Raw genomic sequence first — 18,638 nt, forward strand, 5'->3', positions numbered from 1 at the left:
CTAAATTATACTCCTAGTAATGAAACCAATGTAGTCTGAAATACTTTGTTATTATAAGTAGATTATCATTTGCCTTAATGTCAAATGCATTAAATTTCATATGAAAATTCTTGTATAATACCAAACTTTTTAATCAATGTGAATAATCAAAACAGTATCTTATTGAATCTCACTAGGTATCAGTTGATTGTATTTTGTCTTTCTGATTAAAACACTATGTAGTTGGTTTCAACTTAATTGCTTGAGAATCACTCTTTGCTTTGCTAAAATGCATACACAGTCAAGGATATTGTCTCTATAATGCCAAATCTTCCATATCAATATCTCACCTTATGCCACATACAGTATTGTACAAATTGAAATGTTGGTTATAAATTTAAAATGACTGGTAAAGAATGTACTGATGATTGGTATGTGTCTTGTATGTAATTGTATTGAGGTTTTAGATGCTGTAATTCATTAATAAAGAAAGATATAGAAATTAGTTTATTCTTTATTATCACACAGAATAACAAGAATTAGAGCTAAATTCACAATATTTTTAAAGAAAATATTATGTGAAGATGATTCATTTCAAACCACCAGCCAATTTAACATAAAACACTTGTCAAGCTGAGTAGACTGTTTTCTTATGTGAACCACAAAATATTTTCTCTGAAATCTACACTTAGTTTAAAAACAGAGATGGGATTTTGCATATTAGCTTGAAAATAAGTACACGATGATGATGTTAGGTGCCCACTAGCACCTAGTTTTTACAGCTTTGCATTGTCACCCAATCACTGCCAGGGACCCAGCCCCAGGCATACACAGATGAAAGGACAGTTTCACCTTCTTGGCAAAAACCTTCACATCAATTGTCAACATACTCTCAAATGTCTTTCCCATTCAGAAATGAGCAAAGTGTATGACTTTAGACTCAAGAAGTATATAGGGCTAAATATCTTTAAAAGTATAACTCTGGATAGTGTACTTAGTGACCTACTATTTACTCAAAATAGGGTAGTAGCATTAATAACTACATAGGGCGTGAGTCATGAGAAAAATTCCCTGCATCTCTTGCCAAGTATTAACATTAATTTTACTAACAAGCAATGGGGTAGATAACTGAAGATTTCATCAACTTCAACACAAAAAAAATGTGAATATCTACCATGTGCAAAACAGTCAAAGTATTTTAGGGGAAATATAAAACATTACATAGAAAATAAGTATGTGATGATACCGTTAAAATCCATGATCACCTAATTTTTACAGTTTTGCATCTGTTACCAGCCAGTGCCAGGACTGTCAGGCACACATGGATGAAGAGTCTTACCCTCTTGATAGAAAACCTCATGAATTCCCAAAGCACTTTCAAAGTATATGCTTATTTGAAATAATTAATCTTTGTGTTTTTCTATTTGGCACCTGATCTTTCTCCTGGTCAGTTGGAGGCAGGTATACTGCTCTGAGGAGAACTGGAATTGTTATAGCAGAAAATTCAAAGAAAGTGAACATTCAGCTTTTGACTTCCTCAATTGGTCTTTGAAATCCACAGAAAGGCAAGTCTGGAGATTTGGTCTTTCTCAAGTGAAAAACAATGGTCTACATCTCAAAGGTATCCTTAAAAGGTGGACTTAAGCATCGAAAGCTACTAGGACTAGATGAGAACTCATTCTAAGACCTGACAGAAGCCTCCAGCACACAGCAAGAGGAAGTGAGGGGCTTTCATGATTCAGAAGAAGGAAGAAGTAGGGCAAAGAGGACAAATGCCTACATTCTGAGACTGAAACTTGAAGGAGGTGAGATTAAGACAAAGGGAAGTCCAGGAAAATCAAGACTTTTATGCTTGCCTGTAAACTCTGCAACATCTTAGAGAAACCTGGATTTAGTGTGGTGGCAGCTGAGTGGAGGCTTAGCAGGCAGTGGTAAGCCATGGCTCTCCTGAAGGGGCAAGGTGACTCCGCAGCAGGGCCAGATGAGAAAACAGCTGGGCCTAAGAGGAATGAGGAATCTGCTAAGCAGCAAGAATGGAAGTTAGCAGTCTCAGCACTCTGCAGTGCTGAAGCCAAAAGAATAGATAAATTCACAAGCCAAAGACTTAAATATGAGACGACAGAAATGGGTTCTATGACTAGGCATAACTAACAAGGGAGTGGCATATGACCTGGAGAAAGAAATCTCCTTCCCACAGCTACCATGTGCACATAGAAAGCTTCTTCCTTCCCAGCTGCTGTCTGGTTAGTGGAACTAAAAAGGAAAACCAGCTATTGATGGAAATTGAATGAGGTAATCCAAAAATAAGGCTCCTTTAGATGAGAAAAGATGGAAAGATTCTTAAGCGCCAAGTTTTCTCTTCAACCTATTGCTCACCAGTGCTTCCTCCTCAGCTCCAATGCTGTGGAGGGCTCATGAAGTCTTGACAGTCTATCGAGAATTTAGCTCTTTTTTTGGAGTGGGTATACCATTTTGTAATTCCACTTGATAATAGCATCTGATTATTTGATCATGGCATTATTATTTGTATACAATGCAGTAAGAATTTTGTTTTTAATGTAGGCTTTTAAATGGGCTTTGATGGAACTTTGTTCCACAGAAGGAATCTCAGATAAGGCTTTTTAAAAGCCGAGCCCAGCCATGGATTCATAACATCAAATACCTATGAGTTAGGTGAATTCCTCTCCTCTTGAAGTTTCAAGAATCTATACAAAGAATGTGTTTATTTTGCATGGGTTCAACACAACTCAGTTCCTCTTTCTTTCTTATTTTCTGAACCTTGAGCTGCTCTAGTCTTACCTGTGTATATAGACCTGGACTTTGAGGTTGGACAGAAATGCAAAGGTAGAGATATAGGTGGAGTGGTACAGATTGTTTGGATAGATAGAATTCTGGGACTTGGTAAAACTAAGTTTTGTAGTTTTTGTTCTCTTTCTTGAAAAATCTGTAATTTCAACACATATGCAAAATAATTAGATGTCTGGCCTTGTGTTTGACAATTTATATGGCATATTTTGTCTCCTTTCGTCAGTTCTGTCAATGTTCCTATGTTATATCTTCCAAAACCCTTCTGGAAAATTAGAGAGGAGGTCATGATCACCTACAACTCCTCATGTTTATGACCATCATTTTCAACAAAATAGTGCAACTTCCTCAAAAATGCTCTCCCTGCTTCCAGGATTAGTCATCTCCAACTTTATTCTCCATATTCCAGTGGGAGTCTTCTAAAATATTCATATGAATTGTGCTGCTTTCCTGTTTACAACAGAATCAAGTCTACACTCTTTAACATTGTGTACAAGGCCACTGATTATCTAGACCTGGCTTGCTTCCGTCTCATCATCCATCCCCACCCCACATTCTCTTTCCCCATCACGTTTGTACATATGTTGTTTGGGATACTCTTCTCTCTTTGGGATCCCTCCTGTTTGGAATACTTCTCTTCTTGCCTTTGGCATCTCCTCACCCTGCATGTTCTGCTAATTCCTAAACTGCTTGTAGATCATGGCTTAGGCTTGACTTTTTTCAGGATGCCTCTACTAACCCCTAAATTCAAGGTAGGTGCTCCTCTTAGGTGCTCTAGTAGTTCCCTGAACTTTCTCCAGCATAAGCACTCACAGTACAACATTGTAGCTGTTTACCTGTCTTTATTCCCCACCCAACTCTAAGCTCGGAGAAGAAGGGAACACTGGTTATCTCCACAATCTGGCAGAGTGACTGGCATACAACACAGTAAAGGCTTCACAGCTAGTTGCTGAGGAATAAAATGATGCCTAAAGTAAGACTTTTCAACAAAAAATATTTAAGTTAATGTTTTCGATAGCCCTCCATGTAACTTATGTAAATCATATTTAATCTTCTCAAAATACAAAGAACTTAGATATTTTCTTCTGTTTCTTTCAAATTTCAGTAAAAAGCTTTTAACGTAAAAAAAAAAAACCCTTTCTGCTGATTTTTCTTATAAACATGCACATCTTAGAAAAGTTAAAATACACAGAATACTAAGATCAAAAGGAGATACTTTATTGGCTAAAGTGAGGAATTCTAAAGTCTGCCATGTGAAAATATCTTCCTATCCCTAATCATAGCAAATACAGGGCTTACTAGTTTAGGTAAATTCTGGAAAGTATTTCTACCTTATGGAGAACAAGCAGAGCCACATCTCTGTTTTAACAAGAATATGGCATGTTTGAATTAACTTTCCACGTACCTTTTTTGGTTATTCGCATGAATTTTAAAGCCCTTAGAAAAAGATAATTGTATGTAATATATTAGGACCCCAAAGCTCTGGATCTTAACCTAGTTTAGGAAAGCTACGACAGAAGACCATTGACTAGCTATTATTTAAAAAGCAATGACATTTTATACTATCAAGTTAAGGCGACACACAATATATCAAATCGGTGTGGATATAATTGTTATTCATGCTGCTCAGCAGCTTTCATTGATATGTCTTTGAATAACAAAACATTAAGAAAACAAAATAACTATTTCTTAATAGAAGTAGAGTTTGGTGGATAGATACTTCAAGGTATAAACTTTTCTGGGGGAGGAGAAAATAAAAGGTATTTTTTGTGGCAAAAAGCTTAAAACCACTGCTGTCTAAAATAATTCATAAGAACAAAAACTCAGATTAGTAAACATCGTAGACAAAGAGATCAGAAGCTTAACATATAACTGACAAGACAAAAACATTGAAGTGGGCTTCATTTAGAATAATTTATATCTGATAAATTGAATACATCAGTATTTGATGTATTAAGAGCAATTTCAAAAGATAATAAAAATAAGCTATAGCATATGTCCTGAAAACTATTTACAATATCATTTAAATATTGTATTCATACCTATCTAAATATTGACCAGGACATTAATGCCACACTACAGAGTTAATAATCTGTACATTTTCTTTAAAGTAATGGACAGAGTATGCTTTCTTAGCTGCCTGATTCATGTTTCTCTAAAAATGCTTTATCAGTTAGTTTTCAACCGGCTTAAAAATAATGCCTCTCCCATGTCTCCATGAGTGGAAAAAAAGCAAACAAACCTGTGTTTAACAATAAGGTCAGCATGACATAAAGCAACAAGAGCCAGTAAAACGAAAATGAGGCTGACATTCTGGGACTAGGCCAGCAGTCCTGCAACAGTCTTCCAGACTCCACAGCTGCATAAGGCTGCGGACAAGCTTGGGCGCAGCCCCTGGGCATGTGACCTGAGCTCTGCCTTGGAATGCAGTCAGCTACAAGGAGGAGAACAAACCCCTTGGTGTTTTTCTTTGCTTTGGTTATAGGATATTCAGAGAATGTATGTATTAAATCATTTGTACCATGAACAGCTGCTGTGTTTAACTTACTACCAACACCCCCAAATTCTTAAATTTTCTCCAGTGACAGGGTGGAAAAATTATCGAAGAAAATTATTCTTTCCTGCTTCTTTTCAGTTTTTAAGGCCATATTCATTCTAGGCCTAACTTTAGAAATGTAGGTTCTATTAGCTACAGCTAGCTGATGGTCTGTAAGGCCTTCTTTCCTGAGTTTATCAATAAATAGGGATGTGATCCAACCTGAACTCAATAATCTGGGCCCAGTTCAGCTTAGATTCATCTTATGGATGTTGACTAATCTGGTTTGGATTATATTTCATAATATGGGTGAGTAGTCAGTTATTTTACTGCTTTTTGTTTAATTTTGGATTTAATAAGGACCACAGAGTGTGGAATTATGGTACATTAAATAGTCCGCAGATGCTAGGGAGAAACAGAGATTGTTCTTTTCACTCAGCCATGAACAAGAAAAAAACAAATCACAAAACCTAGGTGATGTTCTTTTCATTAAAAATCATTTCATGACTTAGTGTAGTAAGGATAAGCAATTTAGGACTTGATGAACTTTTGCTAGACTATCTGGCTATGTATTTCCTGTAAAATTTTAAGAGATGTAGAAATTTCCCACATCCAATGGCTACTGAACAGGCATACTTTGGGAACAAGAAACTTATGCCATTACTTGTTTTCTTGTCCACTTCACTTTATCAGTGGGGACTTTATCAGTGTTGAATTATTGAATACAAAAATAGAGTATCTTTAAATTTGAAAAAATATATATTTTGCAAGTTTTGAGTGCTTTTTATGCACAAGGCTCTAGGGTTGTAAAAATATTTAAAAGGATTCATATTCTGTCCTGACTTCTGATGTGTGAAGGATAAGTATGGATGAGAGAAATTGCCTAGATACTCACAGCAAAAACTAAAAATGTAATAGCCATTCTACCAAAGGAATACAAGAAAGATTAAAGCAGACATAGATTTCTTGCGGGCATCTTACATCATAACCTTCTTAGGGATAGGAAGTTATTTTTTGGGTTGATGACTTCACTGTGATTTCTAAACCCATTGTTCCCTTTTGTGGAATTGTTGCCATAGTAAAAAATAATTTCAGCATGGGTTTTTGTAGGGACTGTGTTCTAGTCAGGCTCTTCATTCTAAAAAGACACTTAAAATGTTAAAATCAGTGTCATTATTTTAAAACATCTGCAATGAAAGAGTGATAGGCTCTTTAGATCTTTGATAAAACAGGCCCTAAACTCAAAACACTGTATTTTTTCAGCAGAATAAATTACTTGAATACTTTCAGCCCTAATTTTAAATGAATTCAATCAAATATATCATAGCACATGGTGACATAAATAAAACAATGAGACTTTCTAGAATCCTGGTTTCACTACAGAAAATAGCCAGTTAGTTTGATAAAATTACAGCCAGAACTATGGCTTAATGAAAACAAAATAATAGCAATTACTATTTCTGAACGCCTGTATACATTTTTTTGGTTTCCATTTCTATTCATTATAAAGCACTGGGCAAAGGCAGGTTTAATCAGAGAGGTTAAATGACTTGCTTAATCTCATCCAGCTAGTAAGTGGCAGAGAAGGGGGGCACAGTCCTACGTCAGCTATCTCCACAGTGCCCATCATCAAACACATGACTGGCTGTGGATAATTTAAGTTACAGGTTGACATGCTATGGCTACTTACAAGGCATAGTTTTGGCAAAAAAATATTGTTCATCATATTTCCATATCATCTGTATAGCAATAAATTATCTTAATGTTAAATGTGAAAAAATAGCATAGCATTGCCTTACTAAAAAGTGTCACATCTTTAAACATTAAACACACACGCACACAATTGTCACATAACTACTGATAATGGAGGTATAATGCTTTAGACTCAAATGGCTTTTCAAACCTTTTTACGGAAAATATTTTCATTAACTCAAGAATCTATTTCAGTAACCTTCAAGTATTTCCTGATATGTAACCTGTCTTCTTATGATTTAGTGTCATTTTAGAGCTACCAGAAAGAACATGACCTGTAAAATGAAGATAATGGTTATGATGACTAAATAGTAATGGAGACATTAGTAGATAGGACTTTGTAGAGAAAAAGATTTAGAAATTAGATATTTTCCATTTGGTGAAGCCATATTCTTTTTAAAAAGGTGTTTTATTTTTTAAGCTTAGTATTAAATATTAAATCCTAGCATTTAGACATCTACATTGCAGACAGAGATCAACATCGAAGATATCAAACATTTTAACAAAAGCCAAACCTGTGGCTACCACATTCTATTCCCTCATAGTTGAGTGAAATTAGAAAATTTTAAAGTTATGATGGAAATTAAATCTATGCTGTGAAAATGATTTATATCATCAAAATATTGGTTTAATTCAAAGTAACAAGAATGAGATAATAAAATGATCACAATATCAACTGTTCCCTGAGTCCATCACTTAAGTATAAAGGGCTAATAATATTGTTTTTGTTTCTTGGGTTTTTTTTGGATAGACCTACATTCATTTTCTTATGTCACACAGTTCATTCTGAGAGGTGTCACTCTCACAGAGGTAGATTTCCTGTAACTATTATATTTGGGAGATGTTAAAAATACTTCTCTTGGGATGACATTTGTGGGGAAAATATACTGAAAGCCTTTTCAATAAGATTTAATGCAAATGAATTACTGACACATAAAGGTGTTATTTAATATTTACTCTAAAGTTAGTACCTTTGTGCTGCACATGTATCAGTAAAATTGTATGTAAATGTTTTGCATCGATCTAATATATGTTGAGTGTACAGATATTAAAATGCCTACCTATCAGGCACTGTAATTTATACCTACTACTGGACTGTAACTTTCCTGAGTTATATAGTCTTTCTTCAGCTCCAAATTCTCATAAGGCTTATTGGCACATTTTTCTTGTGCTAATACCAGGTACTCGATCAATATTTGTTGAATGAAATTAGAAATGAAGAAAGTTTGTATACTGAGGTTTACAGTACAAAACAATTTAAGGCTACATAAACGTGAGAAATAATTGTTTTGTGGAATTTTTCTTAGGGAGATAATATCCCATTCATTCAGTTTAAAAACTTAGAACAAGAAATCTAAAATATTGTCCTTAAGATACATAAAATACACTTCTTTTCTTCTATGTTATAGTCAGTAAAGGGAGAGATCTCACAAAGTAGGAAGCAAAGGTGGAAAGCTTAAAAGTGATGAAGATAATTGATAGAGATAAAGCATGGGAGAAGAAAGTCATAGAGTCATGGGTACAGAAATATGCAAAAATGTAACCAAAGAATGATCAAAATCTACTGTAATACCAAGACAGAGAGAACATGTCATTCAACTCTCAGTCGACAAACACTATTGTCCACTTTATGTGGCTCTCAGACTCCTAGGAGAGTCACAATTGTAAAACAACATGCTACTGTAACTCAAATGTGCACAAAATGGCAGGTGAACTCTAGGAGAAGGCAAATTACTGCTTGAAAGACTCAGAGAAGATTTTACAGAAATGACATTTGGCTGAGTCTTGAAGGTTGAAACGTGCATATGGAATTAGCATCAAAGGGGAAAATTCTGGCAGAAATTTGATGGTAAAAAGATCTGCATGGCTGAAACATAAGATGAATTCATGATAGTGGAGGATAAAGAGAAAGGTATGTGAATTGATACCTCCCTCCTCCTCCTCTCCCTTCTTTCCTTTGATTTGAAAAGATGTTAATAAGCTCTGACCAAAAGGAGCAATTGGCAGGAAAGATATTTTACTACCTTCAAAGGTGAGAGAATTGAAAATCAGTAAGGGTGACTAACTTTCAACATGCCACAGGTGGTAAGGAGTACAGTTAGGCCATAATCTTCTGATTTCTTATTTCCTCTTGTAATACCTCATTAGAGGACGATTCTCTCCCCCAAAAAGGTTATTTTAAAAACCTACAAAACCCACAATACTATTTGTATAATGATATAAATCTACTTATTAACTTCCTAAGAGATTTGTGTTTCCAATCTGGAAAACGGTCTTAACATATGAGTTGTTTTGCCTAGTTTGAAGAACATCAATCTATTTTAGTGGTTTTAAATTCTTTCTACATTTTTTGCATTAAAAATACTTTTGAAAATCTGATGAAAGTTATGAATTTCATCTTCACACAAATATATATAGACAAAATTTTGTATAACATTTTAAATGTTCATTTTTGGAAATATAATTGAGACAAAGGGAGTTACCTAGAAATAACTTATACAATAGCTTTGTATTATTACATGTAAGATTTTTTTTCTCTTAATTAAGGTAGATGATTTGTTAGATGCAAAAGTTAAAAATTCTCACCTACATGGTATGAAATAATATGGATAAGATATAGTTTAACAATTTTAGTACTTTTTCAGTCTTGTAAATTCTTCAAGAAAATATGGGTACACAAAACAGTTAAACATTCTAATTATACTTTATAAAGGAAAATAATTAGAACCTCACAATTTTTCTCTTAAGTTTACACACTATGATACGTTATAAATGTAAGGCTTTCAGAAGAACATTATAAAAATTCAAGACCTCATAATCCTGACCAAAACAAAAAGACATACCACAGAATTTAATTCTTTAAAAGAAAAAGATGACATTCACTTTTTATGAAAGAGAAGGGGTTTCACCATCCCTGCCAATATCTTGGGTAATTGTGCAGCAATAACTTCAGACATCATTTCTGGAAATTCAACACTCAGTGCCCGGGACTGGATAAATGTATTCAAGCAGTACAGATGAAGTTGTTTGACAAGCTGTTGGTTTAACAAATGAGTAGAAAACATGTAATAAAAATAATAAATTCATATGCTATTCAAATATGGCAACTTATTTTTCTAACTATTTATAATATAAATACTTCTCAAGGTGTTTTCTTCTTACCACAATGAAAATAACTCCTACCATTTTCTAGAATAATATGTAAAATGTTACATACTCGTGATAGAACATTCTGATATTACAGAAAGATTTATTTAAAGAAATGAAAGTTATTCATAATTCCACAGGATAAACTGTGTGAACATTTTGGTATATTACTCAAGGTTTTTTGCCTTTTATACATGTATACAGACATACCCAAATATACACACGATGTTATACATGTTTCATAAATTCTATTTGCTAATCTGGCTGTTTTATATAACATATTGATTCTTTCTATGCCAATAATCCAACATCGTTTAATCTAATTTTTATCAAAGTAATTCATGTGTATAGTGTTAAAAGCCAAGTAGTACTACATGATTATAAAAGCAAAAGCAGCAGCAGCAGCAGCAGCAGCAGCAATACAGCCTTGCAGTTTCCTGATAGACTTCTTCCTATCCCTATTCCAGCCCCGTAGACACAACTACCTTCAACTTTTTGTAGCCTGTGTCTTTTGATATTTATTTCTATATTTCCAATAAAGTTAGTTTTAGTTTCTACTATGGGAAATGAAGAAAATGAAGTTCTCTTATACTAGACACTCTCTTCCTCAACTATGTACATGTTCTCTTCTTCCCAGAGAGAGCTTTTGGCTCAATTTTTAGCTAAAGGCAATATCCAGCATTTATATTATAAAGATTTTTAATGGTTTTCTGCTGGATTGCATCTCCATTCTTATGACTAATTTTTATTTTGTGAAAGTGAATCACCTCGTATTCTTGTTTGCTTTGTTTTCTCTACATTTGTCACAAAGTCATAGTCAAATGCTCCAACAGAATTGTAAAAATCACCTCAATTACAGTCATACTTACTGGTAATCTCTCAGTTCCATTTGTTTTTCCTGGAGCTGGTATCCTAGAACCCGTTGTATTACTGCTCCTATCTAGACTAACTACTGCTCTGCACAATTATTGTATTGGGGCATCACTTTGCATCTCTCTAGGGGTGGATCTTTGGCTTAGTCCCGTGTTTTGTTATAAGACAGCCTGTAGCAACTCTTGAGAAAGGTTGTATCTGAGGTAAACTCTAGAAGACCTTGCACAATTGAAAATACTTTCATGCTGCCATTGTACTTGTTTGATGGTTTGGCTAGGTATGAAATTCTTAGAAGATTTTCTTTTCCGTGAAATTCTGAAGGCCTGCTCCACTGTCTTCTGGCTTCCAGTGTTGCTGCAGAGGAGTCCAACATCATTCTGAATCCTGATAACTTCTATGTGATCTGTTTCTTTCATTGCTGGTATACTTTAAAATATTCTCTTCATTTCTGGCATGCTACAGTTTTACAATAATGTACCTTAGTTCAATTGTGCAGTGCCTCTACACTGGACCCTTATTGTTAGAAAACTCCTGTATTTCAGTTCCAGCAAATTTTATGATTTCTTACAAAAATTTCTCTCCTTGATTTTCTCTATTTTTTCTTTTGGACATTCCTATTAACTGGAGGCTAGAACTCCCTGGATACTAAATTTACTATAACTCTTCTTTCTAATTTTCCATGTTTTGATCTTTTACTTTTCCCCAGATTTTCTCTTCCATTTCAGCCCTTTCAGTGAATTTTTAATTTCTGCCTTTCTTCATTTAATTATCCAAAAGTATTTTCTTGCTAAATGTTCATTTAAAAATGTTTTCTGTTCTCATGTCATGGACACCATATCATTCTTATTTCTCTGAGGATGTTAGAAGTTCTCTTCTGTTCTCTGCACTGGTGTTTCTTTCCTTCAAGTGTCTTTTTATTTTGCTTTCTGCCTTTCATTTTAGAGGCTTTACTCAAATAGCTCATAATCTTGGCTGTCTGTTCATATTCAGGAGTAAGACCTCAAAAGTTGACCTGGTGAGTGCATAGCTTTTTTATGCCTTCACTGTCATTTTAATGTGATCTGAACATAGTAGCAATAAAAGCTTGTATTTCATATATCTTGACAAACCACAGATATATTTTCTTAGTAATCCACTTCTGGTGTTGGGCATTTCTTGTTTGTTTTTCTTTTTTTCCCCTCTGCTATGGTGAACATCCTTGCATGTATATTACATTTGCCTAATTATTTCTTTAAGATAAATTCTAAAACATAGAAACTTGAAAAGCATGCAAATTTTAACTTTTGCTATATATTGCCTGATTGCCCATCCATCAGCAATGTTATTTATAATTCCATTTAAAATGGCATGAGTCTTATTTTCCACATACATACCTTTGTTTTTACTGTATATATAAAATCTTTTATAATTTTAGGCACAAATATTTTAGAACATATTCAGGAAATGTACCATAATTTCTATCACCTATTAAATTACCCTCAAATTATACAAATACTTGTAAAAGAATATTTGAGTGGTCTATATTGAAAATGAAAAAAATATATATAAAGTCTGGGCAGCGTGATCCAAACACTTTTAAAATACAAGCATTAATCTGAGAAAATCATATAAAGTAAAATTGATATGTAACATTTAAAAAGTTATAGAAAATCAGAGAATAATCATTGATATTCTGGAATCAACCAAATACTTACATCATGCAAGTTATCAAGAAGTTTTGTAAGCTGATAGAAACGCTGTGAGCTAGGCACAACTCCTTTTTGCCTCAAACCAATTGCCTTGATGAGCTCTCTAATGTAGCTTGACCTCATCTCCTCAAACTGGGTTTGACTTCGTAGTCCTTCCAAAGGAACTGTAAGAAGACAATTAAAAGTGGCAGTTATGTTTAAAAAGATGACATTAACAACTTATAACACATATTTCTCAGATATATAAAGATTTCTTCTGATATGTGACTCTAGAAATAAAACACCTTATATAGGAAAGAGATCGTGTTATTGATAGTATCAGGACATATAAACTGCTAGTTCACTGGAAGAATATAAGAACTAATAGGTATATTAAAGAACACTTCAGATGACCTATTTTAGACCTGTATCAATGGATTGTGCATCTATCTTAGCATTTGCTCAAAAGAGTACCTGGCCTTATTCTACATGCTTCTTGAATACCTGGTTTGATTTAGTTTACAGCTGCATGTAATCTGGGTCCTTTTTTTCCCCTTCTTTTTAATGAACACTTGGCTTGGATCTCTTAGTAAACTTTTGTCTTCTTTATATAAATCTCAAGTATTTGTCATTAAGATTATTCCTAGATGATTTATCTTTTTGTTGTAATTTTAAAAATTGCCTCATTAAATTTTCTAATGCCTTCCTGCTGATATGGGAGAAAAGTATTAATATTTAAATATTTATCTTATATCCAGCCACTTTGTTACACAGGCATATCTTGGAGATATAGCTGGTTTGGTTCCAGACCACTGCAATAAAGGAAATATTGCAACAAAGTGAATCGCATGCATCTTTTGGTTTCCCAGTCCACATAGAAGTTATATTCACACTATAGTAGAATGTATTAAGTGTGCAACAGCATTATTTTAAAAATGAACATACCTTAACTAAAAAAATACTTTATTGCTAGAAAACGGTAACAATCATCTGAGTCTTCCATGAGTCAAAATCTTTTTGCTGGTGGAGGGTCTTGTCTAAATGTTGATGGATGCTGATTGTTCAGGGTGGTGGTTGCTGAAGGTTGGGGTGGCTATGACAGTTTCTCAAAATAAGGCAACAATGACGTTTGTTGCATCAATTGACTCTTTTGAGAATAATTTTTTCTGTAGCATGCAATGCTAGCAGTTTGATGGCATTTTACCCACAGTAGAACTTCTTTCATAACTGGAGTCAGTCCTCTTAAGTCCGGCTGCTGCATTATCAACTAAATTTATGTAATCTTCGAAATCCTTTGTTGTCATTTCAATAATGTTCAGAGCATCTTCACTAGAAGCAGTTTCCAACTCAAGAAACCACTTTCTTCGCTCATCCATAAGAAACAACTCATCTTTCAAGTTTTATGAAACTAGTGCAATTCAGTCATGTCTTCAGGTTCTACGTCTAATTTTAATTCTCTTCTTCTTTTCACACATCTGTAGTTATTTCCTCCACTGAAGTTTTGAACTCCCTCAAAGTCATCCAAGAGGGATGAAACAAACTTCTTCCAAACTCTTGTTAATTTTGCTGTTTTCACCTTCTGCCATGAATCATGAATGTTCTTAATGGCATCTAGAATGATGAATCCTTTCTAGAAGGTTTTCAATCTACTTTACCCAGATCCATCAGAGGAATCACTGTCTATGGCAGCTACAGCTTTACAAAATATATTTCTTAAATAATAAGATATGAAAGTGGAAAATTACTCTTTGATCTACGAACTATAGAATGAATGTTGTGTTAGCAGAAATGAAAACATTAATCTTCTTGCATATTTCCATAAAAGCTCTTGGCTGACTAGGTGCATTGTCAATGAGCAATAATATTTGAAAGTAGTATTCCTTTCTGAGCAATAAGTTTCAACAGTGGATTAAAATATTCAGTAAACCATGCCATAAACAGATGTGCTGTCATCCAGGCTTTGTTGTTCCATTCATAAACAGCAGAATAGATTGAGCATAATTCTTAAAGGCCTTAGGATCTTCAGAATGATAAGTGAGCACTAGCTTCAGCTTCAAGTCACCAGCTTCATTAGCCCCTAACAAGAGAGTCAGCCTGTCCTTTGAAGCTTTGAAGCCAGACATTGACTTCTTCTCTGTAGTTATGAAAATCCTAGATGACATCTTCCTCCAATGGAGAGCTGTTTTATCTACCCTGAAAACCTGTTTTTTAGCACAGCTACTTTCAGAAGTAGCGATAATCTTACCTAAATCTTTTGGATAACTTGCTGCAGCTTCTACATCAGTACTTGCTGCTTCATCTTATGCTTTATGTTATGGAAATGGCTTCTCAAACCTCATGAACCAACTTCTGCTAGCTTCAAACTTTTTTCTGCTCCTTCCTCACATCTTTTAGCCTCCCTAGTATTGAGGAGAATCAGGGCCTTCCCTTTGGATGAGACTTAGGCTTAAGGGAATATTGTGGCTGGTTTGATCATCTATTCAGACCACTAAAACTTTCTCCATATCAGAAATAAGGTTGTTGTGCTTATCACTCATGTGTTCACTGGAATAGCACTTTTAATGTCCTTCAAGAACTTATCCTTTGTATTTGAAACTTGGTTAGTTGCTTGGCTCAGGAGACCTAGTTTTTAGCCTGTATCAACTTTTGAGATGCCTTCCTCATTAAGCTTAATCATTTCTACCTCAGACTTGCAACTCTTTCTTTTACTGGAACACCAAGAGGCCATTCTAAGATTGTTAGTTGGCCTCATTGCTTTTTTTTTTTTGAGACAAGGTCTTGCTCTGTCGCCCAGGCTGGAGTTCAGTGGCACAATCTTGGCTCACTGCAACCTCCACCTCCCAAGTTCAAGCAATTCTCCTGCCTCAGCCTCCTGAGTAGCTGGGATTACAAGTGTGTGCCATCATTTCAGACTAATTTTTGTCTTTTTGGTAGAGACAGGGTTTTCACTGTGTTGACCAGGCTGGTGTTGAACTCCTGACCTCAAGTAATCTGCCCACCTCAGGCTCCCAAAGTGCTGGGATTACAGACATGAGCCACTGTGCCCAGCCTTGGCCTAATTCCAATATTGTTGTACCTCAGGGAACAGGGAGGAAAATTACTATTTCTTAAACCTATATTTATCCCCTGCACCCCAATCAAAACTTGGTTTCCATTTCCCCTAGAAAAAAAAAGGCCAGAGATACAAACTTATGAAAAACAAATAAGTTAATTCTTTGGTTTTTGAGTTTTCAGGATCTTATACATAAAGGGGCTCTGAAGAGTAATTCTGGCAATTCAGTATATCTATGCAAATTTTTGTCAATTGAAAACTCTAGTATATACATCTATATGTATATCTAGAACCTCTTTTTAAAAAAAATTGTATAAATTTAAGGAATATCTGTGCAGTTTTGTTACATGCATATATTGCATAGTGGTGATATCTGGGCTTTTGGTATAACAATCACCCAATAATGCACATTGTATCCATTAGGTAATGTCTCACCCCCCTCCTACCTTTCCAGCCTTCCAAGTCACCACTGTCAATTATTCCACACTCTATGCCCATATATATGCATTATTTAGCTCCCACTTATAAGTGAGAACATGTGGTATCTGACTTTGTCTCTGAATTGTTTCACTTAAGATAATGACTTCCTGTTCCATCCATGTTGCTGCAAAAGACACACTTTCATTCTTTTTGATGTTTGAATATTCCATTGTGTGTGTGTGTGTATGTGTATGTATATGTGTGAATACATCACATTTTCTTTATCCTATTATCTGTTGATATACACTTGGATTGATTCCCTATCCTTGCTATCGTGAACAGTGCTGCAATAAACGAGTGCAGGTATCTTTCTGATATAATGATTTCTTTTCCTTTGGGAAGACATCCAGTGGTGGGACTGCTAGATAGAATGGTAGTTGTATTTATAGTTTTTTGAGAAATCTCCATATGGTCTTCCATAGAGGTTGTACTAATTTTCTGGAGCTACTTCAAGGAGCAGTCATTTCAAACCTTCACAACTCTCTCTCTTTTTTTTTTCTTAACTTTCTTTTTTTTTATTTTTATTTACTTTTTTTATTATACTTTAAGTTCTAGGGTACATGTGCATAACGTGCAGGCTTGTTACATATGTATACTTATGCCATGTTGGTGTGCTGCACCCATCAACTCGTCAGCACCCATCAATTCATCATTTATATCATGTATAACTCCCCAATGCAATCCCTCCCTCCTCCCCACTCCCCATGATAGGCCCCAGTGTGTGATGATCCCCTTCCCGAGTCCAAGTGATGTCATTGTTCAGTTCCCACCTATGAGTGAGAACATGCGGTGTTTGGTTTTCTGTTCTTGTGATAGTTTGCTAAGAATGATGGTTTCCAGCTGCATCCATGTCCCTACAAAGGACGCAAACTCATCCTTTTTTATGGCTGCATAGTATTCCATGGTGTATATGTGCCACATTTTCTTAATCCAGTCTGTCACAGATGGACATTTGGGTTGATTCCAAGTCTTTGCTATTGTGAATAGTGCCGCAATAAACATACGTGTGCATGTGTCTTTGTAGAATAATTTATAATCCTTTGGGTATATACCCAGTAGTGGGATGGCTGGGTCATATGGTACATCTAGTTCTAGATCCTTGAGGAATTGCCATACTGTTTTCCATAATGGTTGAACTAGTTTACAATCCCACCAACAGTGTAAAAGTGTTCCTATTTCTCCACATCCTCTCCAACACCTGTTGTTTCCTGACTTCTTAATGATTGCCATTCTAACTGGTGTGAGATGGTATCTCATTGTGGTTTTGATTTGCATTTCTCTGATGGCCAGTGATGATGAGCATTTTTTCATGTGTCTGTTGGCTGTATGAATGTCTTCTTTTGAGAAATGTCTGTTCATATCCTTTGCCCACTTTTTGATGGGGTTGTTTTTTTCTTGTATATTTGTTTGAGTTCTTTGTAGATTCTGGATATTAGCCCTTTGTCAGATGAGTAGGTTGCAAAAATTTTCTCCCATTCTGTAGGTTGCCTGTTCACTCTGATGGTAGTTTCTTTTGCTGTGCAGAAGCTCTTTAGTTTAATTAGATCCCATTTGTCAATTTTGGCTTTTGCTGCCATTGCTTTTGGTGTTTTAGACATGAAGTCCTTGCCCATGCCTATGTCCTGAATGGTACTACCTAGATTTTCTCCTAGGATTTTTATGGTATTAGGTCTAACATTTAAGTCTCTAATCCATCTTGAATTAATCTTCGTATAAGGGGTAAGGAAAGGATCCAGTTTCAGCTTTCTACTTATGGCTAGCCAATTTTCCCAGCACCATTTATTTAATAGGGAATCCTTTCCCCATTTCTTGTTTCTCTCAGGTTTGTCAAAGATCAGATGGCTGTAGATGTGTGGTATTATTTCTGAGGACTCTGTTCTGTTCCATTGGTCTATAGCTCTGTTTTGGTACCAGTACCATGCTGTTTTGGTTACTGTAGCCTTGTAGTATAGTTTGAAGTCAGGTAGCGTGACACCTCCAGCTTTGTCCTTTTGACTTAGGATTGTCTTGGCAATGCGGGCTCTTTTTTGGTTCCATATGAACTTTAAAGCCGTTTTTTCCAATTCTGTGAAGAAACTCATTGGTAGCTTGATGGGGATGGCATTGAATCTATAAATAAGCTTGGACAGTATGGCCATTTTCACGATATTGATTCTTCCTATCCATGAGCATGGTATGTTCTTCCATTTGTTTGTGTCCTCTTTGATTTCACTGAGCAGTGGTTTATAGTTCTCCTTGAAGAGGTCCTTGACATCCCTTGTAAGTTGGATTCCTAGGTATTTTATTCTCTTTGAAGCAATTGTGAATGGAAGTTCATTCCTGATTTGGCTCTCTGCTTGTCTGCTAC

The 18,638-nt window shown here is 35.1% G+C and overlaps 1 protein-coding gene across 6 annotated transcripts in view; it reads right to left on the reverse strand.

Annotated features, from left to right (window-relative positions):
* Positions 1–473: 473 nt before the first annotated feature.
* The window catches only part of PGR (progesterone receptor), a 107,739-nt gene continuing 89,574 nt past the window's right edge, over positions 474–18,638 (reverse strand). For all 6 annotated transcript variants that reach the window (XR_004053736.1, XR_004053737.1, XR_004053735.1 and 3 more), the window contains 2 exons: positions 12,787–12,944; positions 474–10,107 (listed from right to left, as the gene is read on the reverse strand). Coding sequence is in view for 3 of the 6 variants with exons in the window: in XM_030918925.1 (XP_030774785.1) it covers positions 9,952–10,107; positions 12,787–12,944 (314 nt within the window). In the remaining 3 variants the exon portion in view is untranslated. The remainder of the gene's footprint in view (positions 10,108–12,786; positions 12,945–18,638) is intronic.

The sequence above is a fragment of the Rhinopithecus roxellana genome, chromosome 15 (genome assembly GCF_007565055.1).
Source record: "Rhinopithecus roxellana isolate Shanxi Qingling chromosome 15, ASM756505v1, whole genome shotgun sequence".
NCBI classification, from domain to species: domain Eukaryota; kingdom Metazoa; phylum Chordata; class Mammalia; order Primates; family Cercopithecidae; genus Rhinopithecus; species Rhinopithecus roxellana.